The sequence below is a fragment of the Atractosteus spatula genome, chromosome 1 (assembly GCF_055471065.1).
Source record: "Atractosteus spatula isolate fAtrSpa1 chromosome 1, fAtrSpa1.hap1, whole genome shotgun sequence".
In the NCBI taxonomy this organism is placed as follows: Eukaryota; Metazoa; Chordata; class Actinopteri; order Semionotiformes; family Lepisosteidae; genus Atractosteus; species Atractosteus spatula.
The window spans coordinates 75,802,887-75,822,020 of record NC_142706.1 but is presented as its reverse complement, the minus strand read 5'-3'; the positions used below and the strand labels follow the sequence as shown (position 1 = coordinate 75,822,020).

Genomic DNA, 19,134 nt, shown 5'->3' with positions numbered 1-19,134 from the left:
AGTAATAGTGAGGTTTCAAAAGTGGGATTATGAGGTTTCTGCGGAGCAGTCTGTTGAGAGTGCTATGTATCCTCCTAACCTGTAGTTGGCAATAAAGGTTTTACAGTCACTGTCGTTGCCTATCAATATATTTTGTTTGGTGTCGCTCTTTTTTTCCCCCGAAGAGTCCAGTGGGAGGAACTTTGATCTGTTTCAGTATTTTAGTCGTATTATCCTTCACGTTTTTTGTGGTATTTGTACTGTATTATATAGTTTTGAAAGAAGAGGAGGAAATGTGGTTTATTTATTTACTCAGCTGGTTTTCTCTGGTGATACAGATATCGTTCGTCACTCTTGCTATCGGTAAGCTGTCTTTAGTGTTCACCCGGACTCTTCCTCTGCGGCCTCGGCGTCTGTCGCTACTGAACCCCGAAGCGGGGGCCGCAGCAGCCGGCCGCGGCCCAACTCGAGCTCGCTGGCACAACGAAATTCCCCGAAAGAGGCGGAGTTGCCAGTTTTACTGTAGTGCTGATTCCCGCTTACTGCATCAAACTGCTTTTGTAGTCTAGTAAGCTCGTATTTTAAGACATGAATAATCAAATTCCCAGTCTTTATTGACGTGACCGATGAGTTTAAATGTTGCCAAAGGAGATACGATTAACACATTCAACGTATATTTACAGAAATCTTGAAGGTGCATTGCTTCGCTCTGCATCTGTAGCCTGCAGCTGTTACAGATGTGCCACGACGTGTCTGGTTGAGGTCCGATGATTTTCAGTGGCGTGTTTTATAGCAATTTTAGCTGTGCCGCAGCTAATGAACTCCCTAAATAATACAATGTGTGGTTTGAACGTGTCCTGCTTGATGTTTTCCAGAGACGCTCAGGTACAGTATATGCAGTTAGAAACCGAGATCGTTGATGTGTCCACGTTGGCACATCAGAGTGACTGATACTGAACGGATTACAGTCCGTCAGTTTACTGTGCTTGGGCCGCCTTGCCTACAGTTTCAACACATTTCCACGCCCGCGTTATGAAAGGCTTTATCTTTGGTGGTGAGCCGGCTTAAGTCCCCAGCCTTGCCCATGACTGGGCTGTCACTGAAGTGGCTTGAGCTCCGTGATCATCTGGGTCTCTGGGATTAGACGGTCTGCTTTTTCTGCAGCGTCGATCCAAGCTGCTGTATTGGTCAAAATGCAAACACAAAAAGCAAGAAGAAGACAGACACGAGACGAAATCCACATGACAGGTGTCGTCAAATATGTTGACGGCTGTGATTTTGTTTCAGTTTCTCGATTTCACTACATCCAGCAGGAGGGGAAGGGTGTGTTAAAGGGCCTGTGTGAACTGCTGCAGCCTGTGCGGACTGTACAAACGCTGTACTCGGCAGAAGAGCATTTGTCATGATTGTGTTTAACATCATGGGTGTGGGTTGGCGTTGCACATGTACTGTTGGGTAAAGTCTTGTGAAGCCTGTCTCTCTACCCATGAAAGCTGTTGTCCTTTTCCTGTCTAATTTTTTTTTCCGTTTTGACAAGCTGCGTTTTCGTGTTTTGCGGTTTGCCGGGTGTAGTCAGGAGATGTCTGGGGGCTGAAGTGAGGATACAGGGGTGTCAGGTGCTCACTGCTGCTCTGCTCCTTGCTGGCCGTGTCTGTGCGCAGAAGCTCCTTTGCACAGCTGCAAGTGGAGCTTGCGGCGGGCTTCGTCGGTGCTGTTTCTCACATCCTCAGCCAAGAGGAATCTACAGCAGGGTTTCTTGTCTGCCCTGCTGCCGGACGGGCAGAGTTTACCTGTAACGTTACTGGAGAGGCACGTGTTTTTACCCAGTCTGCTGCTGGACTGGGGGGGGACTGTGTGATCAGGAGAACTGGGCGTGAGATGGACAGGATTGACACAGAGTCCACGACAGCCTCCGTCTCGCTGGAGCCGAATTGTGATGTAGTCGAGAGTTGACGGGCTCTTAGCCATGGCAGATGAAGACCCGGTTGTTGGTTTTTGTGGCGGGAGAAACAACAGCCTGTTGTCAGAGAAGTGGCGACAGCCCCCAGCTGTGGGTTTTCTGGCTGGATCCCACTTACAGCCTGCGGAGGCGACGAGCTGGGAAATCAGAGCAGCACACAGCCGAGAACAGGGTGTGCTGAAGAAGGCATCAGCTTTCTCCACCTCTGGACTGTGGGCACACTGTGGTACAGGCAGCCTGTGCAGAATGATGGCATCTGAATGAGATCGGTGCCAGTCGGCTTGGAGCACAGAGACGTCCAGGGTTACCCTGCATGAGCCATCCCTGAAACTACGAGCCACAGCTCTGCTAGCCTGATCGCTCGAAGCAAGAAGAAAGCATCCTCGTTATTCCACCCTACCTCTCTTTGTTCCATGATCTAGAGGCAGAACTTAGAGGGGTGCTTTTGAAGTGGCTTTCCTCTGGGACTGCATGGACAAAAGAGCAATATTACCACCAAGCTCCAGGCAGTACTTATTGTATTTGATTTTGGAATTCTAAGCGGATTTGAACAGGCATTGTTCTGAGGGATAAAAAAAAAAGTACAAAACTGATTTTGTCATTTCATTGTTTCTTTGGCACTGAAGCTCTTTATCCGCGGGCTCAGAAGTGCGTTGTGGTATTTGTCTTTCGTCTGCTCTTCTGAGTAAATGAGTGGGATGCCTGTGTGTGAGTGAGTTGGATCCTAGCTGTGCCAGTCTGTAAAGTCAGCGCTCTGCTGATGTGAATGCTTTGACTTGGTTCGAACTGTGACATTAAGTAGCCTTTACTTTACTGAAGTGTGAAATCTTTGTTGCTTTGGTGTGAGAGCTTCACGTCTCTGGGACTGGTTGACTTACCTCCCCTGTCGTCATTGTTGTTTCTCTCTCCAGCTGCTGGTCTGTACTACCTGGCTGAGCTAATAGAAGAGTACACGGTAGCCACCAGCAGAATCATAAAGTACATGATATGGGTAAGTGGGAAGCAGTGTGCCTTTTGGTGTCAGTGGCGACTATCCGTGTGACCCCTGTGTTCAGCCAGCAGGCTGGTTTCATGAGGCTGCATCGTGCTGACCTCACCTGTGCTGTTCTGGACTGATCATCGTCCTGAACAAGACTGGCACGTTGGATCATATTGGTCCCGTTCTGGGCACCAAGAAATATGACGTGATAATCGGAGACGGGGTTTACTAAACTACCTTGGACATGAGCACCTGAGTAATATGGACACATTTAACTTGGCGTCTCATTTAAAAACCGGAGCTATTTTAACGGGCCATAGTACGGGTTTGCCTGTATTTATCGTTGCAGTTTGGATCATGGATTGCTTTGCTAAAGGTAAATGAATATGTACCTACTGGGGAGCCCCGCCCCTGGTCTCTGTGTGTCTTTGACATCCACTCTTCTGTTTCTCACTGGCCGGCTTTCCCATCTCTTTTCTCTTCCCTTTTTTCCCCTCCTTTCCTCGTTGTGTGCGTCTCGGCCCCGTGGTGCGCTGCGCCTGCAGTCTGACAGCCGGCCTCTCTTGCTCTCGACAGTTCTCCACCGCGGTGCTGGCGGGGCTCTACCTGTTCGAGGGCTTTCCTGTGCTCATGGTGGGAGTGGGCCTCTTCACCAACCTGGTGTATTTCGGCCTGCTGCAGACCTTCCCCTACATCATGCTCACCTCGCCCAACTTCATCCTGTCCTGCGGTGAGTCTGCCAGGGGGCTGCACGACTGGGGCGGGTTTCACGTGCTGGCGGATCAAGACAGCTGTCAGGAGCATAGCGGCACACCATATATATCCAGTACCAATATTAAAAACTGTTTTTTGTAAGAAGGCGTATTTGTACTGAACCAGTTAAGGCGCTGGCTGAGGTGTTCCAGACGGCGCAGGTTCGAGCCTGGGTGGAAGTGTCATTAGCAGACTGTGACCAGGATTCCTCAAGTGGGATGAGATGTGCTGGCCTGGGTCTCTCAGCTACACAGCGCCCCCTGTGGCCTCCTGAGGGCTTGCAGCCTGTGGGGCACACCTCTCCTCCAGTCAGCACTGAGCCTCCAGGACGTAGCTGTGTTGCCTGTGACTTGTTAGAAGACGGGGGACCCGAGGGTGGGCAGTTCAGAGTCCACTTGCTTGTGATGCCCAGTTGGGTGGGTCTCATGAAGGAAAAAGCTGGTTTTCCTAAACTTGAAAATCAGAGGATTTTCAGTTTTGCTCCGTTTTTAGCTTATACCGACTTGCTTCTGACTTGCACCCTGTCTCCCGCAGTCCTGGTGGTGGTGAATCACTACATGGCCTTCCAGTACTTTGCAGAGGAGTACTACCCCTTTTCTGAGGTGAGAGCGCCGCTGTCTGCCGAAACGCTCTCGGCTCACTCAGGTCTGCCCTGCCAGTTCACGTGCAGAGAGCTGCAGGGACAGTGACGGGATTAAACCTGAGGCGGTAAACTCATAGCAGATGCTCCATGACCAAACTAGCAAGTGAAACATGCAGCACAGTGCAAGGAATTCTTCAGCATTCAGGCTGCCCCTGTTGTACAAGTCTGTCTTGGCACGATCTGTAGTTTGTCTGATTTTGCTGCGGACAGAAAGGTGGGAGCAAACATTTACACTTAAAGTGACAAATATCATCATTGAAGTCCAAAGCTGGCAACATGAAAGGGATATATGGAGGCATTTGGCATAAGGAAATTCTTCTTTGTATTTCCTCACTACTATTTTAGTGTCTTCCCATTTCACAACACAATTCTGCACGTAACCTGTGCTGCCCAGCAAAAGAAGTGTCTCTGTATAATAGCCCCAGATTAACCAATACCTGAATCCTCCAGTGAGGTAAATACCTCTGAAGTTGAATTGCAACTCCACATTTCTGCTAGCAGGGTTGGGCACCCATGGAGGACACTGGTCCACAGATCACGAATGTTGTTTTTCTGGTTTTCCCCAAACACCAGAAGATTTCCTCGTTATCTTGTGCATTTCCTCTGTGGCGCTGTGGCTTCCCGGAGTCTAATCTGTTACCCGTGATGAGGCACGATTCAGGCCAGAACAGACACGCTGCTCGGTTTCCTCCCTCTTTATAGACATTACAGCCTCGTGACGGGTGATTGGTCTCAGGCTCGTTTTCATCCTATGAAGTTCTTTGAAGTTGATCACTTTGTCCCTTGACAGCCTCGTTAAGAGCAGATCAATTACTGTTGTTGGTTTCAATCCCTTTCGTACTTTAACTGACCTTGAAGCAGTTTGGTGAAGGAAGCAGACCTGCATGGTTCAGATAACTTATTCCAGTAATGATTCCAAACACTCCACAACGCAGTTAAACACTAACGCTATGTATATTGAAATGTGTCGGTATATTTGCTCCTCTGCAGTCACCCTGCTTTCTCGAGCGAGTGAAGGGTCTTGTAGAGGGCGGGACTGGTTGCTTGTTCTCCAAGCTTTGTTTCTGAACTCCAAGGTCCTGGCCTACTTCACCATCTGCCTGTGGATCATCCCCTTCTCCTTCTTCGTGTCCCTGTCGGCAGGGGAGAACGTACTGCCGTCGACGGTGCAGCATGGAGGTACGGGGGCTCTTGCGCTGGGGAGGGGGGCCGGGGGCTGGGGGCTCTGCACTGGCCCATGGGAACCGGTGCAAAGGAATCGCACTGCCAGCCTCCTGCACTGCTGAGTTAACGGATTTTCAAAGTAGAAAATACTGAATCTTCACCAGATTTAGCTTCTTTAATTTCTTTATTAACATGTTAAGAGCTTGCTTGACCCTTAACTGCATTGTGTAGTTTAATGTAGTTAAGGGCTGGGTGTTGCACACAGCTAGCAAAAACTAACTTCAGCTTTATAAAATGTAGAACACAGAGCTGCACAGGTAACATAACCTATTCCAGTAATTATTCCAAACACTCCGCAGAGGATATGGCAAAGAACTGGGTTAATGTGGACACATTTACCTCTTGTCCACAAAGTGGAAAAGCAATAAAAAGGCAAAATGTTAAGATATATAGTATACCTAACACAGAATTCAAATCAAGGCATGTTAAAATTGTACAATCTATTTGTAAGACCTTATTTACAATATTGTGTATCGGGTGAATTGTGATCACCACATTATAGAAAAGATATTGCTGCTCTGGCATCTATCCAAAGAAGAGCAACCAGATATGCACTGGGGCTTAGGAGAATGTCCTACACTGACGGCATGAAGGAACGGAACTCTTTAAATCTCAAACACTTTCATTTTCTAACCGCTATAACCAATACAGGCATGAGGCAGGATACACCCTGGATAGGACGCCAGTCCGTCACAGGGCTCACACAGACACACACAAACTCATACCAGGACTGGTTTTCCAAGAAACCAGTTAACCTATCAGTATGTATTTGGACTGATAGAAGAAACTGGAGCATTGAGGGTACCTCATACAAGTATTCAAAATCCCCAAAGTCTTCTAATTCAACAGAGAGACATGAATCAGAGGACACCACTGAAAACTAGGTGAAGGTGGGGGAATGGAAGAGGACCCAGAAATTAGATTGAATTAGATCCTGAGATTGATTAGTGCACTGCTTCTTGGTAGTAGTTAAATTTAAACCGGTACAGTATATAAACAATATGGGGACCAAGCAGCAATGAAGACTGCCTTCAGGAGCAAGACTCTGCATGTGCAGGGAACAGGAGCAATAAGCAAATCTCAGCACTGCCTGAGAGTCGAGGACACAGTGAGGGACTGAAGTCTTCACAGAGGTCTGCTAAACACTGCCAGGGCTGGCACAGAAGGACAGCCCAACAGCCAGACTCGGATGTGTCTTGCAGGGACTGATGGAAACACTGTAGCACAGCTCTGGCACTTATGATACGGAGCAAATCATATCTGTAGGGGTATAAAGAGTCTTGGGGTTAATTTTGGAGCAACAGCATTCTGTGCTACAGTGTTTAGCCTTCATCTGTGTGCTCAGCCGGGGTGCAGCTGTTGAGTTGCGATCGTGCATGAAGGTTCCCTGCTGCTGTCTGACTGTGCCCCCTCTGTCCTGGCAGATGATGTGGTGTCCAACTACTTCACCAAAGGCAAGAGGGGCAAGCGCTCTGGCATCCTGGTGGTCTTCTCCTTCCTGAAGGAGGCGGTGTTGCCCAGCCGGCAGAAGATGTACTGAGGGAGAGAAGTCGTGCCGCGGAGGAGAGGACTGGGGACCTGCAGGATCCGCGCTGCGGGGGGCGGCACTGGGGGTGGGGGGAGGAGGGACGGGGCCCGAGGATCACCAGCACAGACCAACGCTCGTCCCGGCCTGCACGTGCCACTCTGATGCCATGCGCCCAAGGACCGCCGCCAACAGTGCCTCCAGGAGGACCCCTCACAGTCTGCGTTGGGAGTTTCTTATTTTCTCTGTTTTTTTAGAACTGCTTATTGAATCGTCATTCTGATCTGGGAATGCAAGGACCTTGGATGATTAAGAAATGAGAGACGGTGATCAATTCAGCAGCTGCGCTGCACAGTGGATTTAAAAGTGCTTGCCCAGCCAAGAGACTGGACTACCTGCCTGTGTGTCTGTGACTGTTGTCGCCTTGTGTATCACGTATGTAATAGATTCTCTTTCTGGTTTTCGTTAGAAACCTGAAGGGCGAATGGAGCAACAAAAATTAAACCGCAGTCCATTTCTCTGGGGCTCAATACCATTTGTGTTGTTGTGTTGGGGTTTTGCCACTCTGCAGGCACTTGAGAAGTTTGGGACAGGAGGCTTTAGTGGTGTGAAGGGCTGAGGAACAGACTGAACAGACTGAGATTTCACTAACACTCTAATCTGGAATCTGTGCCAGAAGAGAACTGCAGCCTGATGCTCAGATCATGCAGCCCAACAGGCACTGAAGGGCTTCTGCAGTGGAGCTGAGTAACCAGGGTCCGGCCAGCCACCTCGCCCTGCAGAGACTCCTGCCTCTGCAGCCCTCGCTGAGGGAGCCACAGTGGAGAGGCGCTTGGGAAGCCTGTGGGTCTGTTCTCTTGTCCTGTCTTACCTGTGTATAAACTGGGATTTTTTCTAAGAAACTGCCATTTGACGGGTTTAGAGTTGGGCTTTTGTTTCTTCATCCTGCAAGGGTAGTTGGAGCTTTTGCCTGTTTTGCCAAAGTGTGTTTTTTTCTGAAAGAACAGTTAAAGTTTTTTTTTAAAGAAAAAACAAACTTTTGCACTCCGTTAGGACTACATGGCCGCTTGGGCTGCCTGATGTCATGGTGTCGCCCAAATAAACGCATCCTTGCTCCCATCGTTCTTGTCTCACGTCTCTGTCCCAGCAAGAAATGTCATCACTTGCATCCGAGATTGTAGTCTGCACCTGTAAGGAAATAAAGTCTCACACAGTCCAGCAAGATGACTTGGATTTATGGTTGTAGATGTCCGAGACATCTCTTCTGGCACCCAGGCGAGAAGACAGACAAGCAGATGAATGTCTCTGGGGTAGCATTGGCAGAAACAGAGCTCAAAGAGCTCGTTATAACATAGAGGAGATGAGAGAGTTGTTCCTGGTGTGGGTGTATAGAGGTAATGGGAAATAATATATTTTAAGACCTAGTTGGCTAAAAGTGGTACACAAATGAGAAATTGAGGTGAAAGTGAAGCGTCAAGACAAATACAATTAGCAGGTGCCTTTTCACCCTCCCATGCAAGCGCAAGAGCTTCAGCCTGCCTGTGCCTGAGGTTAACCCAGCGGACGAGAATGCACGCTTGAGTGAACGTTATCAAGGGTACCTAATGAGATTTTCTGTTCATTTTGAGTTTGACAGTTGTAAGATATTTGGTTTATAGTAGGCATGGAAATATACATCTCTTGCAGGTAAAGAACAAGACGCAGAGTTGGGAATTCCTTGTAGAAAAGATTTTTTTTTTCTCAAAGCACTCTTACAGTTTTGTCATCGACCAAAAAGAGAGGGACAAGGTTCTACAGGTACAAAAGGTACATAAATGTGAATTAATTCCAAAAGATCATTTAACCGATTTCTCTGTTTTTCTTTGCATTGAATTGTTCTTCTATGGCTGACTTTAACACGCTTATTAACACAGATGGAACTCTTTTAAATGTTCAATTAAATCTGGCAAAAAGTGAATCTTCTCTCTGGTATATTGTATAACCTAGCTGTACATCCAATTCACACGCTGCACTTAATACTATATTTCTACCAGTGTACCTGAAGAATGTGACAGTTGATTCAGTATGCAGTATTGAAATATAATACAGTGAAAAGCAGAAGTATTGAGATAGTGAAGTGGAATTTATCATTTTTGCTGTATACTAATCAAATTTATATTTCAGATTAAAAAGACCAATATCAGGCAAAAGTGTGGATTTTCAGTTTTTGTTTCTGGTATTATTTTATGCTTATATATATGCTTATGCCATGTTAGAACATTGTTATTTGTTGTTTTCAGTACCTCTATTCCAGGTGAGCACTGTTCTTGGGACAAATGACTGACAGGTGTGTCTAGCTGCTCAGGGGTTCCATGTTGCAGTAATTGTGCAAACAGAGCTGTGAATGAAGAACCTTGGTCCTGACTTTTGGAATTGACTGTTTGGATCTGCCTCTTGAGTTAGACGGCATAAACAGAGCCGAAGACTAGAGAGTTGTCTATAGAAAAAAGCAAACAATTGTGAAGATAAGCAAGAAAAATCCAGGTAGTACCATCGCAGAGAGACTGGGCATTGCAAAAAAACAGTGGAAAGTCTTGAAAAAAAAGAACTACTAGAGGAGTAAGCAGTCAGCAAAGAAAGGGTCCGCCAAGGAAGACTACAGCAGAAGATGACAGAAAGATCCCTAGAGCTGCGGAGAAAAACCCTGCAATAAAATCTCCAAGTTGCAGGGGTCAAAGTATTCACTATGCACAGAAGACTTTTAACAGAATTACAAGGGCAACACTGCTAGATGCAAACCTCTCATCAGCACTGAAAACAAAAGGTCGGATTAGAATTAGTGAAGAAGTACAAAGAAGAGTCTCAACAGTTCTGGAACTACAGTAAGTTTAGTAGCCAGACAAGGTGAAGATACACCTTCATCAAAGTGACAGAAAGACAAACTACAAATGATGCTCGGCACACCACCTCATCTGTGACGCGTGGTGGAGGTAATGTCCTGGCCCATTGGGCTTAATTATTGATAGAACTGATGATGGCAGCAGCAGAATGAATTCTGAAATGTGCAGAAACATCTTGACTACCTATATCCAGAAAAGGGCTCCCAGTCTCATTGGGTGGCAGTTCACCCTGCAGCAAGACAATGCCAAAAATAGCGCCCACTTACCCAAGTTCATCAGCAAGATGTGGTGCCTTTCTCATGATCTGAAGCCTGTTGAGCGTGCAGTTTACTTGTTGAACAGGAAAGTAGAACCCCACATGCAAGCAACAACTGAAAGTGTAAACATAAGCCTTAGGACCTAAGGGTAAAGTAAATCTCGTTTTTACAGATATCTATTTATCTGCAGGCATACAGTATTTAGAAAACTTTTACTATAATGTAAAAAAATGCCATATTAACACCTGTTTTTACTAATGAGGAAGGAATTGTGATGACTCTTCAAGGATGCTAATTTTAAGTTAGTAAACATTCAAAGAGTTGCTTTTTTCAGAAAATGGTCAAATATACGAATACAGATGTGTAGACTAACATTACTAATTCATGTTTCTGGGTATATGAGTATATAAGTAAAATAAATATAAAATATGACTACTATTCTACAAATGTTGATTTTTTTTTAATTAAATCCAAAAAAAAGATAAGAGATGTGGTTCATCTGAGGAGTTTTGTCAGGGGTGTTTGTACCATTTATTAACAGATGTACAGAAGAAGCTTTGTAATCTACATCTAACCTCTTACAACTCCTAGACCTCATCCCCTGCTGTCTAGGCTGTTTCACATCGAACTTGATACATTTTAGTAGGAGCTACATGGGTACTTGCCAAGAATGCCCCACTATTTAGAAAGCCTCACGGAACAAGAGATGAAACACTGTGAAATATCCATTCTGCATGCTAGGTTTCTTTGAGATTACTCAGATAAGAGTTACTATAAAAGATCTACTGTATACGCAATTACATTTGTGGGGCAATACCTCCTATTCCAACTTTTTCTTGGCTTCTTCTGACTGTTTCAGAAACATAATCATGGTACCACTCTCTCTCCGAAAGCTCACTTGCACAAAACAAAATCGGTCAGCAGGTAAGGACATACATGTGCACAGAGCAGAACACTGTACAGACACCCACAATGTGCATTTCTGCAGTCCATCCAATAATCCTCACAAGGACACCACACATTAGTACTTATTCACTACGGGATACTCAGATCTTGATGCTCAAGAGTGTATAATAAAATTGTCAGTCAATAAAGCATGTAATTCCAGTACTTTTAAGGTTGTTACGAACTGTAAGATACAGTTCAAATGGTCCTGCCAGAAAACACATACAATGCTGACATTCCAGCTCATCCCTAGTAATGTCCAGGCTGCAGGGCTTCAGACAGGTGCATGGCCACCTCCGTCCAAGGACTCCCATCAGTGCTGGGGCGGCGTCTTCGGGGTAGGTCCTGCAGGTGAGTGGGGACAAAGTCACACGGGGAGGTGATGCGGCTGAGGTGAGATCTGGGGAACAGGCTCCTGTGCAGGACGTCCTGTGGCAGAGGGGGCGCAGGGAGGGGCCGGCCTCCCCATGCTGGCATGATCAGAGTTTGCCGGTCCCATCCCTGTGTCAGGACCACACATCCCGTCAGATCGGGGTCTCGGGCCTCCTCCTCGGGGTGCGTGCCCAGCCGGACGCCATGGGGCCTGCTGATGGCGGCCCGTGGGGTCCTGGCTGGGTTGGTGCTTCTGTTCCAGGCTTCCCTGGGAGGCCCCCCTGCCGGCCTCGCCAGCTCCTCTCGCACTCCTCCCTCAGACCGAGGAGGGTGGACTCCCTCTCCTGCTCCCGAGCCATCTGACAGCTCTCTGCCCCTCATGTGCGTTTCTGGCTCTCCGGCCTTCATGGTCCTACTAACGAGCACCTTCATTGGGGGGCTTTTCTCTGCCCTGCCCTCTCCGACAGCCCCTGTCCTGTCCAGGGTGGGCGAGTCAGGGGGAACGCCCCGTGACCTCAGGAAGGAGTTTCTCGGGATCAGTGACGGGCCAGGCAAGCCCTTCTTCTGGGCCCACTGCTCAAACTTCAGCTGGTTGAAGTGCTCCTTGTCCATCTGGAACAGCAAACAACACACTGGTGAGGGCTGGATTCCAGTCATTAAGTCAGTGTACAAGCCGGGGCTGACTTTTTAATTTTTGAATAAACCAAAATCAAAACCTCTGTTGACAAAAATATTGTACCATTATCGACTGACCAAAGCTAACTGAGTAAAATGGCACAGATGGCTTTGAAAGTCCAGGGTGAAAAGAAGAGATCACAGAATTCTTAACAAGAACAAAACATTTCGCCCCCTCTGTTCTTTGTGTCTGCAAAGATATTTAAAGCAAAGAACGAACTGAAAAAGCTTCAGGTGTGCCCCTGGCAGGCCTCTGTACCTGTGTTTGTTGCTGCAGCTCTTGGTGTGTCCTGAGGAGGCGCTGTTTGAGCTGCTGGAGCTGTCTGCACTGTGCTGCCTGCTCCTGCTTCTCCGTCCTCCACACGGCATCCTTCAGGAACCTCAGACACACACAGAGGAGCCTCAGACACAGGCCTGCCCCCGTGCACACAAAGTGGGGGCACCACATTTCAAATTCCTAGCTCACTCCAGGACAACAATAACGCAAAATAAAACACAATAGGAGAATGTTAGACATCTCTTGATATGTAAATCTTGACCTTATGGTGCCAGAAATATTCTAGAGGAGAACCACTGAAACACGCCTGAAATGTTTTGCACACACAGTGCAACTTATCTCAGTGTCTAATGAGTTCGACCTACTGACATGACATAAAAACACAGTCCTCGGCTCCATGATACAGGTCTTTTGGTGTAGCAGGGTTTCATTCTTGTTTGGGCTGTGTTATTTGGCTACTTTCATGTGTGGCTGTGACAGTCAGTGATATCTGGGTTCCTGTAATACAGGGGTGCTGAACCTGGATCTTGGGGAGCTCTAGTCCAACATATTTTATAGGTTGCCTTGAAATCGCCAAATTCTAAAGACTTGGAACCCCTTAACCAATTAAGAAGGTGAATATTTAAACTAATTTATTTGGAGATCATATGGGACTAAAATCAGTCTTCATGGACCAGGGTTCTGTTAATTGAACAGACCACATTCTTAACTAAGCAATGTTGCATGGCTTCTGTCAGTGTTAAGAAACAGGTGACCTATAAGACTTGCTAGACATCCAAGATCCAGGTTGGACACCCCTGCTGTAACATATGATTGATGTTCAGTCAGCTCCCGTGCTGAAAGGGGAGAATGATGATGGAGAGAACTTCAACAGGCCCACCCACTGAGCCATTCGTCTTTAAGACATGCTGCGGCCTCTCCAGAGCCCAACAGGAGAGTCAGTGCCAGCTCTTAGTCAGAAGACACTTCTGCTAAGGATTGCTACCAACCCCATGCCCTGGCTGTTTTCAAGAAACAGCTGGATGAGATTTTCAGATCGATTACTGACTGGGAACCAGATGAGCTGTGTGTAGGTGTCTTACGTTCTTGTGGCAGGAGTATGACACTCGCCGATGACACTGCACACACCCTGGAAGCCACAAAAGCCACCTAATCCTAGTCTAACTAATCCTAGTCCTGCTCCCAGCAGCACTCTGCCAGCTGTGTCCCACTGGCTGGAAAATCCCCCGGGCTCAGTCACCCGACGTCGGCACACAGAGAGAGCTCCTCTGCTGCTCGAGCTGCTCGAGAGCCCACTTGGGCATCAACCACACAGCTCACATGAGTGTCAAACCCCAAAACACCAGAACACAGGTCCCCTGATGCAGAGGATTCAAGTCCTCTTAACCCAGGGGGTGACATGTGGGCTGTTTCTGTGTTGGCTGTGAAGTGACTCAAAGGGTGCGGACGTCCACCCTCGCCATTGAGCCGCCGATACCTGGCGATGGCCCTGTAGCCCCAGAGCTTCGCGGTGTCCAGGGGGGTGTGGCCCTCGCTGTCCCGTGCGCTGAGCTCCGCCCCTGCCTGCACTAGCGTGACGGTACAGTCCAGCAGGCCCTCGCCGGCTGCCCGGTGCAGAGGAGTGGTGCCGTCATCGCTGCGTCTGAGCGACAGACATACCCACATCATACACATTCTGTGCCTGGGCTGCCTGGAACCCATCGACCCTCGGCGCCCTGCCGCGGCTGTGCCTTACACGCTGGGCTGGGCCCCCTGTGCCAGCAGGTACGAGAGGCAGGCGTTGGCGTGGTCGCCGCTCCGGGAGCTGATCGCCAGGTGCACGGGCTTCCACCCTCCGGGGCAGCTCGTGTTCACGTCCATGTGGTGCGCCTCCAGCAGCAGCCTCAGACACTCCAGCCGGCCGTGCAGAGCGGCAACGTGGAGGACCGTCAGACCCTACGGCACGAACAGGCACACGGGCACCCTGACGTTACAGACATGATCGTGGCATGGAGTGTACACACAAGGTTTACTGAAGTACACAGAGACACCTGCTCATCTGCCTTTTTCTCTATATATCCACGCCCAATCCAGATCCTCCAACTGAGACAATAGAGAAGAGACAACGGAGATAACCCAGTTTAATAAAAGACTACCCAGGACACAATAGTACAGCAATAGCCCATATGAGGGACAGGCAATCTTGGCACTCCTATTCTGATCTTTGTTCTCTAATAACCTTAAAACTTTGATCAGGTTTCTCAATGTGACTTAAATAGTTCCATGATTAGTTGAAACAATGGAAAGAAAATGCCAATCAATCCATCCATTTTCTAGTCACTGCTTGCAATTAAGGGTCGCGGGGGAGCAACAGGCGCAAGGCAGGACACCCCCTGGACAGGACGCCAGTCTCATGTCCAGGGTAATACAACAGCCGCTGGTTACAATGCTGCAGCTAGTGACAGGTCGAGACCCAGGCATAGGGTTGATGAGCTGAGAGAGATGTAAGAAGTTAGTGGTGGCAGGCTAATGAGTGATTAAGGCTTCAATTAGAAGACAGAGAACTATCTGTGAAGCAGAGAGCACTAGTCACTAAAATATCTGGTTGAAGAATTAGCAATATCTCTCAGCAAAAGGTATGTGTGTAAGCAGTAGATTGAACTACTAGCTAAGCTCTCATATCAGAGCACAGATACTGTATGTCAGAGAGTCCTGCCTTCAATATCTGGCCTAGTGGGATGATATGATTTCCTGGTGGAGTGGCTGCCTGACTGAAAGATATCTTACTTAACTGATAAGCGTCCCAACCTAGTGGATGTGGTGGGTCGGTGTGCAAATGTGCTGGTCGCCTGTAGCAACAGCAGGACGTGAGCTGCTCCCAGCCCGGTCATGACAAGAACAGCACAGGTATATCGCAGGTGAGGCAGTGCAGGCCAGTGCAATAACACGGCCCTCTCCACAGCAGGGTACACCTACTGTAGAACAAAGTACAGACTACACCAACCATCACATTTACCCTGACACATTTGTTAGGGTGGGAGATACACGCATCTGCCATGGTAGACTGTTAACCTGGCCTTGTTTACAGTTTGCAGTGGAGGCAGTCGAATGCACACATCATGAACCCAGTGCACAGCTACCACGCTCAGCTCACACTGTGGACTCCTCTCCAGAACAGCTGGCAGGACCCAGAGAGGCTGCAGACCAGTCCGTTGTGGAAAAAGCAACATGTTCTGCGGAGGCTTAAGGCAGACCATTACAGAAATCAAACTGCTTGCTAACTTTTTAACCTTTTGTAATTGGATTAAACATTCTCCGACAATATCGGTAATTATATTCACATTGCATGTAAGTGTGGGCATTTCACAGATCGATCATCCCCATGGGAACCTGAAAAGGATTTCCAGAGGAAACGGACGTGGTGCGAGTTCTCTGCGGGTCTCTGCCAGCTGGTGAGTGCAGTGCGACCCTCTCCTGCTCGCCCAGCGCACAGCACACAGTTCCTGCGGGACACTGACATTCCTGCCTGGCTGTGCCGCCGACGTGACGCCCCTCAGGCTGAGCCGGAGCCAGGCTGTGTCCCCCGCGGCTGCAGCCTGGAACATGTCGCTGTCAGGGGGGGCTCCGCGCAGCGCCGAGCCCTTCCGGCTCTCTCCCGGTCCTGGCATCCTGGGGCACACAGCCGCAGCCGCGCGGGCCCTGCACAGGAGAAGATCGTCTCAACAGTAATGACACGCAAGAAGGCAGAGGGCCCATTCAGAGCTCATTCTCAGAAGAGACAGTGTGCTCAAGCACGGATGGCCACCTCTGGGGTTTGTGTCTGTGGCCTGTGAGTCTAGTACAGTACTCGAAAGAGAGGGTTCATTTTTCACACTGCGTGATGCCTGGCTTCTTGCTCTGCTCACAATACCCTTCCTCTTTCCAGTACAAAGTACCTGAAAAAAACCTTCTCCTCTGAAAGTATGTACTGTAGGTATGTAGGAAACAGTTTGTTTACCTCGTTTTGTAAATCAAGTGCATTTGTATTTCTAGGTAGTAACATTTGCTTTTGGCACTGTGCTTCCTGATTTGTGTGGCATCTTCTCAGTATTAGAGGGCTGTAGGAGGTTACAGTAGATAAAGGCCCTTAGTTTTCAATACTGCATCTTCCCAAAAATCTCCTCGTATTCCGTACGGACGTCCGGTAGACTGATTTGAGGCAAGAGCCAGAGTTCTCCTGATGTGCACTCCCAGGCTCAAGGGAGATCTCCGGGTTCACCCCCAGTGAGCCCGGAGTGACGCAGGCGTTAACAGAGCCCTCTGTCAGGACTGCAGGCAAAGAGCAGCTCCGCCAAGCTCATTCACACATGATACGCTAGAAGGACCACTATTATTCACTTCAAAATACTTTATTCCTCCCGAAGGGGGGCAATTTAAGAAGAATTTATTCTATTGTCAGAATATAACAAGCTGGTTTTATTGTTCTGGGCTACTGAGCAAGATTCTATTCCACAGCCAAGGTCTTTTAAACTCAATGTACTCCAAGTGTTCCTGACTGATCCTGTTCAAGGCTGAATAGCCCTACACAAAAATGCCAGAGGGGTGAGGAAGAGAACTCCCATGGCACAGTGTTCTGAAGCCCATTGGTGAAGACACACCCGTGCAGCGGTCTTCCTGCTTTCCGGACTCCGGCTGTCAGACCCCCTCCGACAAACCAGAAACTGTCTTCTCTTTGATTAGTTAGTTAGCCTGAAGGGTGAAAGCAATCCAAGCACAACTGCCAATAGCCTATTGTGAAGAAAACGACATCCCAACTCATAAGTACTTAAGGCTATATGGCAAATTAGAAAAAATCTAAAAATGATTTTGGTATTTTGGATGACCTCACTTTTAGAAGTGGATATACGAAATCAAGAAACTAAATTAGCTCAAAGCGTTACAGCCCATTTGAGAAGTTATGGCTCAGTTCCATGTCTTAGTACTCACTGTCCGTCTGCGGATTCATTGACACGTTTACCTTAAAGTCCAGGAAAGCATAAACAAGTTTATAAAGTTAACTTTTGCCTCCCTACCGTGATATTTCCAATCAGTCTGAAAATCCGAGGCGTTCCTTGTTTCCTTAATACATTTCTTCTTCCGGAAACTAGTTTTTTTTTAGCTCCGAAACCTAACACAAATCGATGCAGGCCACCTCAGAACTATGCTGTGGTTATCTGTAGTCACGCCCGGCGGAGTGCAACATTAAAAGAGATGTTTAAAATAATACATTAGTCTCCACCGCTCACTTCGATCGCTGTGAGTGAGAGAAGGCGCCACATCAATCAGGGAAACGCGACTGTTGCACAGCTGATACAAAATCATACCCGGGATACAGGCTCGGTCGCTCCAAGCCACTGGAAATGTGTTGTTAACCAGCTTCGTGCGTTTTAATTCTCAGTTCACGGACCCTGATCTCGCCGCCCGCACCTACAGCTACAGCTACAGCTACAGCGTTCGTGTACAGGTTGCTATGGAAACCACCCCTCCTCGCACGCGACGGGGCTGTCCCAGCTGATCAGAAGCAGTCGTTCACACGAGCTTGCATCTGCAATCATACTCATTCAGCTCACCGAGTTAAACAAACTGATGGCCCTGTTTCGCATTGAGAGGCGTTTGAGAAGTATTTTTTTTCTTATTTTTTTTTCCGCCTGAACTTGAATAAATAAACTTTGATTGATTGAATAAAAAACGAAGTGAAAACTCCCGAGAATCATAAAATCAGATAATAGCTCTAGTTGTACGATCTTAATTTTAGTGCTGTTGCATTAAGAAAAAACAAATACCACTCGAACAGTACGTCATCCTTAAACGTTTCCCTAAATCCTGTGACTGTGCCCCTGGCTGCGCATTTCATTTCGAGACAGAATTTATTTAGGAAAACGGTAGCCCTCGTTTGTCCGACTTAAAAGAAACAAATTCGATGTGTATCGCCCTCTGCTGGAACTATCTGCAACAGCTGCATGTGCTGGGGTAGCCCCCCACTGAGAATTTCCCAGTTCCGTCACAACCAGCCTGGAAAAATAGGACATACCCATGTGAGCGTCCCTTCTGTCCAGCTTCTGTCCAGCTCCTTGTGATGGATTCATGCTGAGGGCTGACAGTGTTGTTGGACTGGAACGGAGGTTGTCTTATAATCATCAACCACAGCACACAGACTATATATAAACAGAAGACAAACCCGTCCATCTTTATCTGCCTGTCACTGTGCCACTCTGGAAAAATCATTGTTCGTTGATTTATGGAAGTTAAAAAACACTGCATTTTCTTTCCATTTTAAGACAAAGTGTGATATCACGAGCATTTCTATGTAAAGTGTTATGAAAATATGGAAATGACGAAAAGGCAGATTGTATGACACAGATTGTCTGATAGTCCACCAGTGAACTTCTTCAGAATGAATAGTAAAACACGGACCAGAGGATGCAAGTGAAAACTAGTGCAATGAAAAGTGGGAACAGGAGCCACTTTGTGGGAGTATGGAACAAGCTACCCAGTCATGTTGTTGAAGCTGGTACCCTGGATTCTTGCAAGAAACACCTCGATGAGATCTTTGGATGGATTTACTACTAATTAGAGGCAGAAGGGCCTCTTGTTTGTCACCTTTTTATGTCCAGGTGGGGCTTCACACTGGTGGTGGTGGAGGGGATCCCCATGACCTGTGATGCGCTT

The 19,134-nt window shown here is 47.7% G+C and overlaps 2 protein-coding genes across 2 annotated transcripts; one reads left to right on the top strand and one right to left on the bottom strand.

Annotated features, from left to right (window-relative positions):
- Nucleotides 1-154: 154 nt before the first annotated feature.
- On the top strand, nucleotides 155-9,252 carry tex261 (testis expressed 261). The gene is made up of 6 exons (XM_088919666.1): nucleotides 155-342; nucleotides 2,851-2,930; nucleotides 3,495-3,648; nucleotides 4,206-4,273; nucleotides 5,391-5,493; nucleotides 6,963-9,252. The coding sequence occupies exons 1-6, from the start codon at nucleotides 273-275 to the stop codon at nucleotides 7,076-7,078; spliced, it is 591 nt and encodes a 196-aa protein (XP_088775792.1). The 5' UTR covers nucleotides 155-272; the 3' UTR covers nucleotides 7,079-9,252.
- A 1,454-nt stretch (nucleotides 9,253-10,706) lies between these two features.
- ankrd53 (ankyrin repeat domain 53) lies at nucleotides 10,707-18,551 on the bottom strand. The gene is made up of 8 exons (XM_088921365.1): nucleotides 18,497-18,551; nucleotides 16,626-16,755; nucleotides 15,966-16,146; nucleotides 14,204-14,403; nucleotides 13,946-14,110; nucleotides 13,551-13,748; nucleotides 12,451-12,571; nucleotides 10,707-12,128 (listed from the first exon to the last, which is right to left on the bottom strand). The coding sequence occupies exons 1-8, from the start codon at nucleotides 18,549-18,551 to the stop codon at nucleotides 11,394-11,396; spliced, it is 1,785 nt and encodes a 594-aa protein (XP_088777491.1). The 3' UTR covers nucleotides 10,707-11,393.
- Nucleotides 18,552-19,134: the final 583 nt, after the last annotated feature.

Coding starts and splice junctions, on each gene's coding strand:
- tex261 (XM_088919666.1), top strand. CDS start 273: ATGTGGTTTATTTATTTACTCAGCTGGTTTTCTCTGGTGATACAGATA. Junction 2,931..3,494: donor TCATAAAGTACATGATATGG/GTAAGTGGGAAG, acceptor TGCTCTCGACAG/TTCTCCACCGCGGTGCTGGC. Junction 3,649..4,205: donor CAACTTCATCCTGTCCTGCG/GTGAGTCTGCCA, acceptor TGTCTCCCGCAG/TCCTGGTGGTGGTGAATCAC.
- ankrd53 (XM_088921365.1), bottom strand. CDS start 18,551: ATGAATCCATCACAAGGAGCTGGACAGAAGCTGGACAGAAGGGACGCT. Junction 16,147..16,625: donor CTCAAATCAGTCTACCGGAC/GTCCGTACGGAA, acceptor TCTCCTGTGCAG/GGCCCGCGCGGCTGCGGCTG. Junction 14,111..14,203: donor CAGGGGGCCCAGCCCAGCGT/GTAAGGCACAGC, acceptor TCTGTCGCTCAG/ACGCAGCGATGACGGCACCA.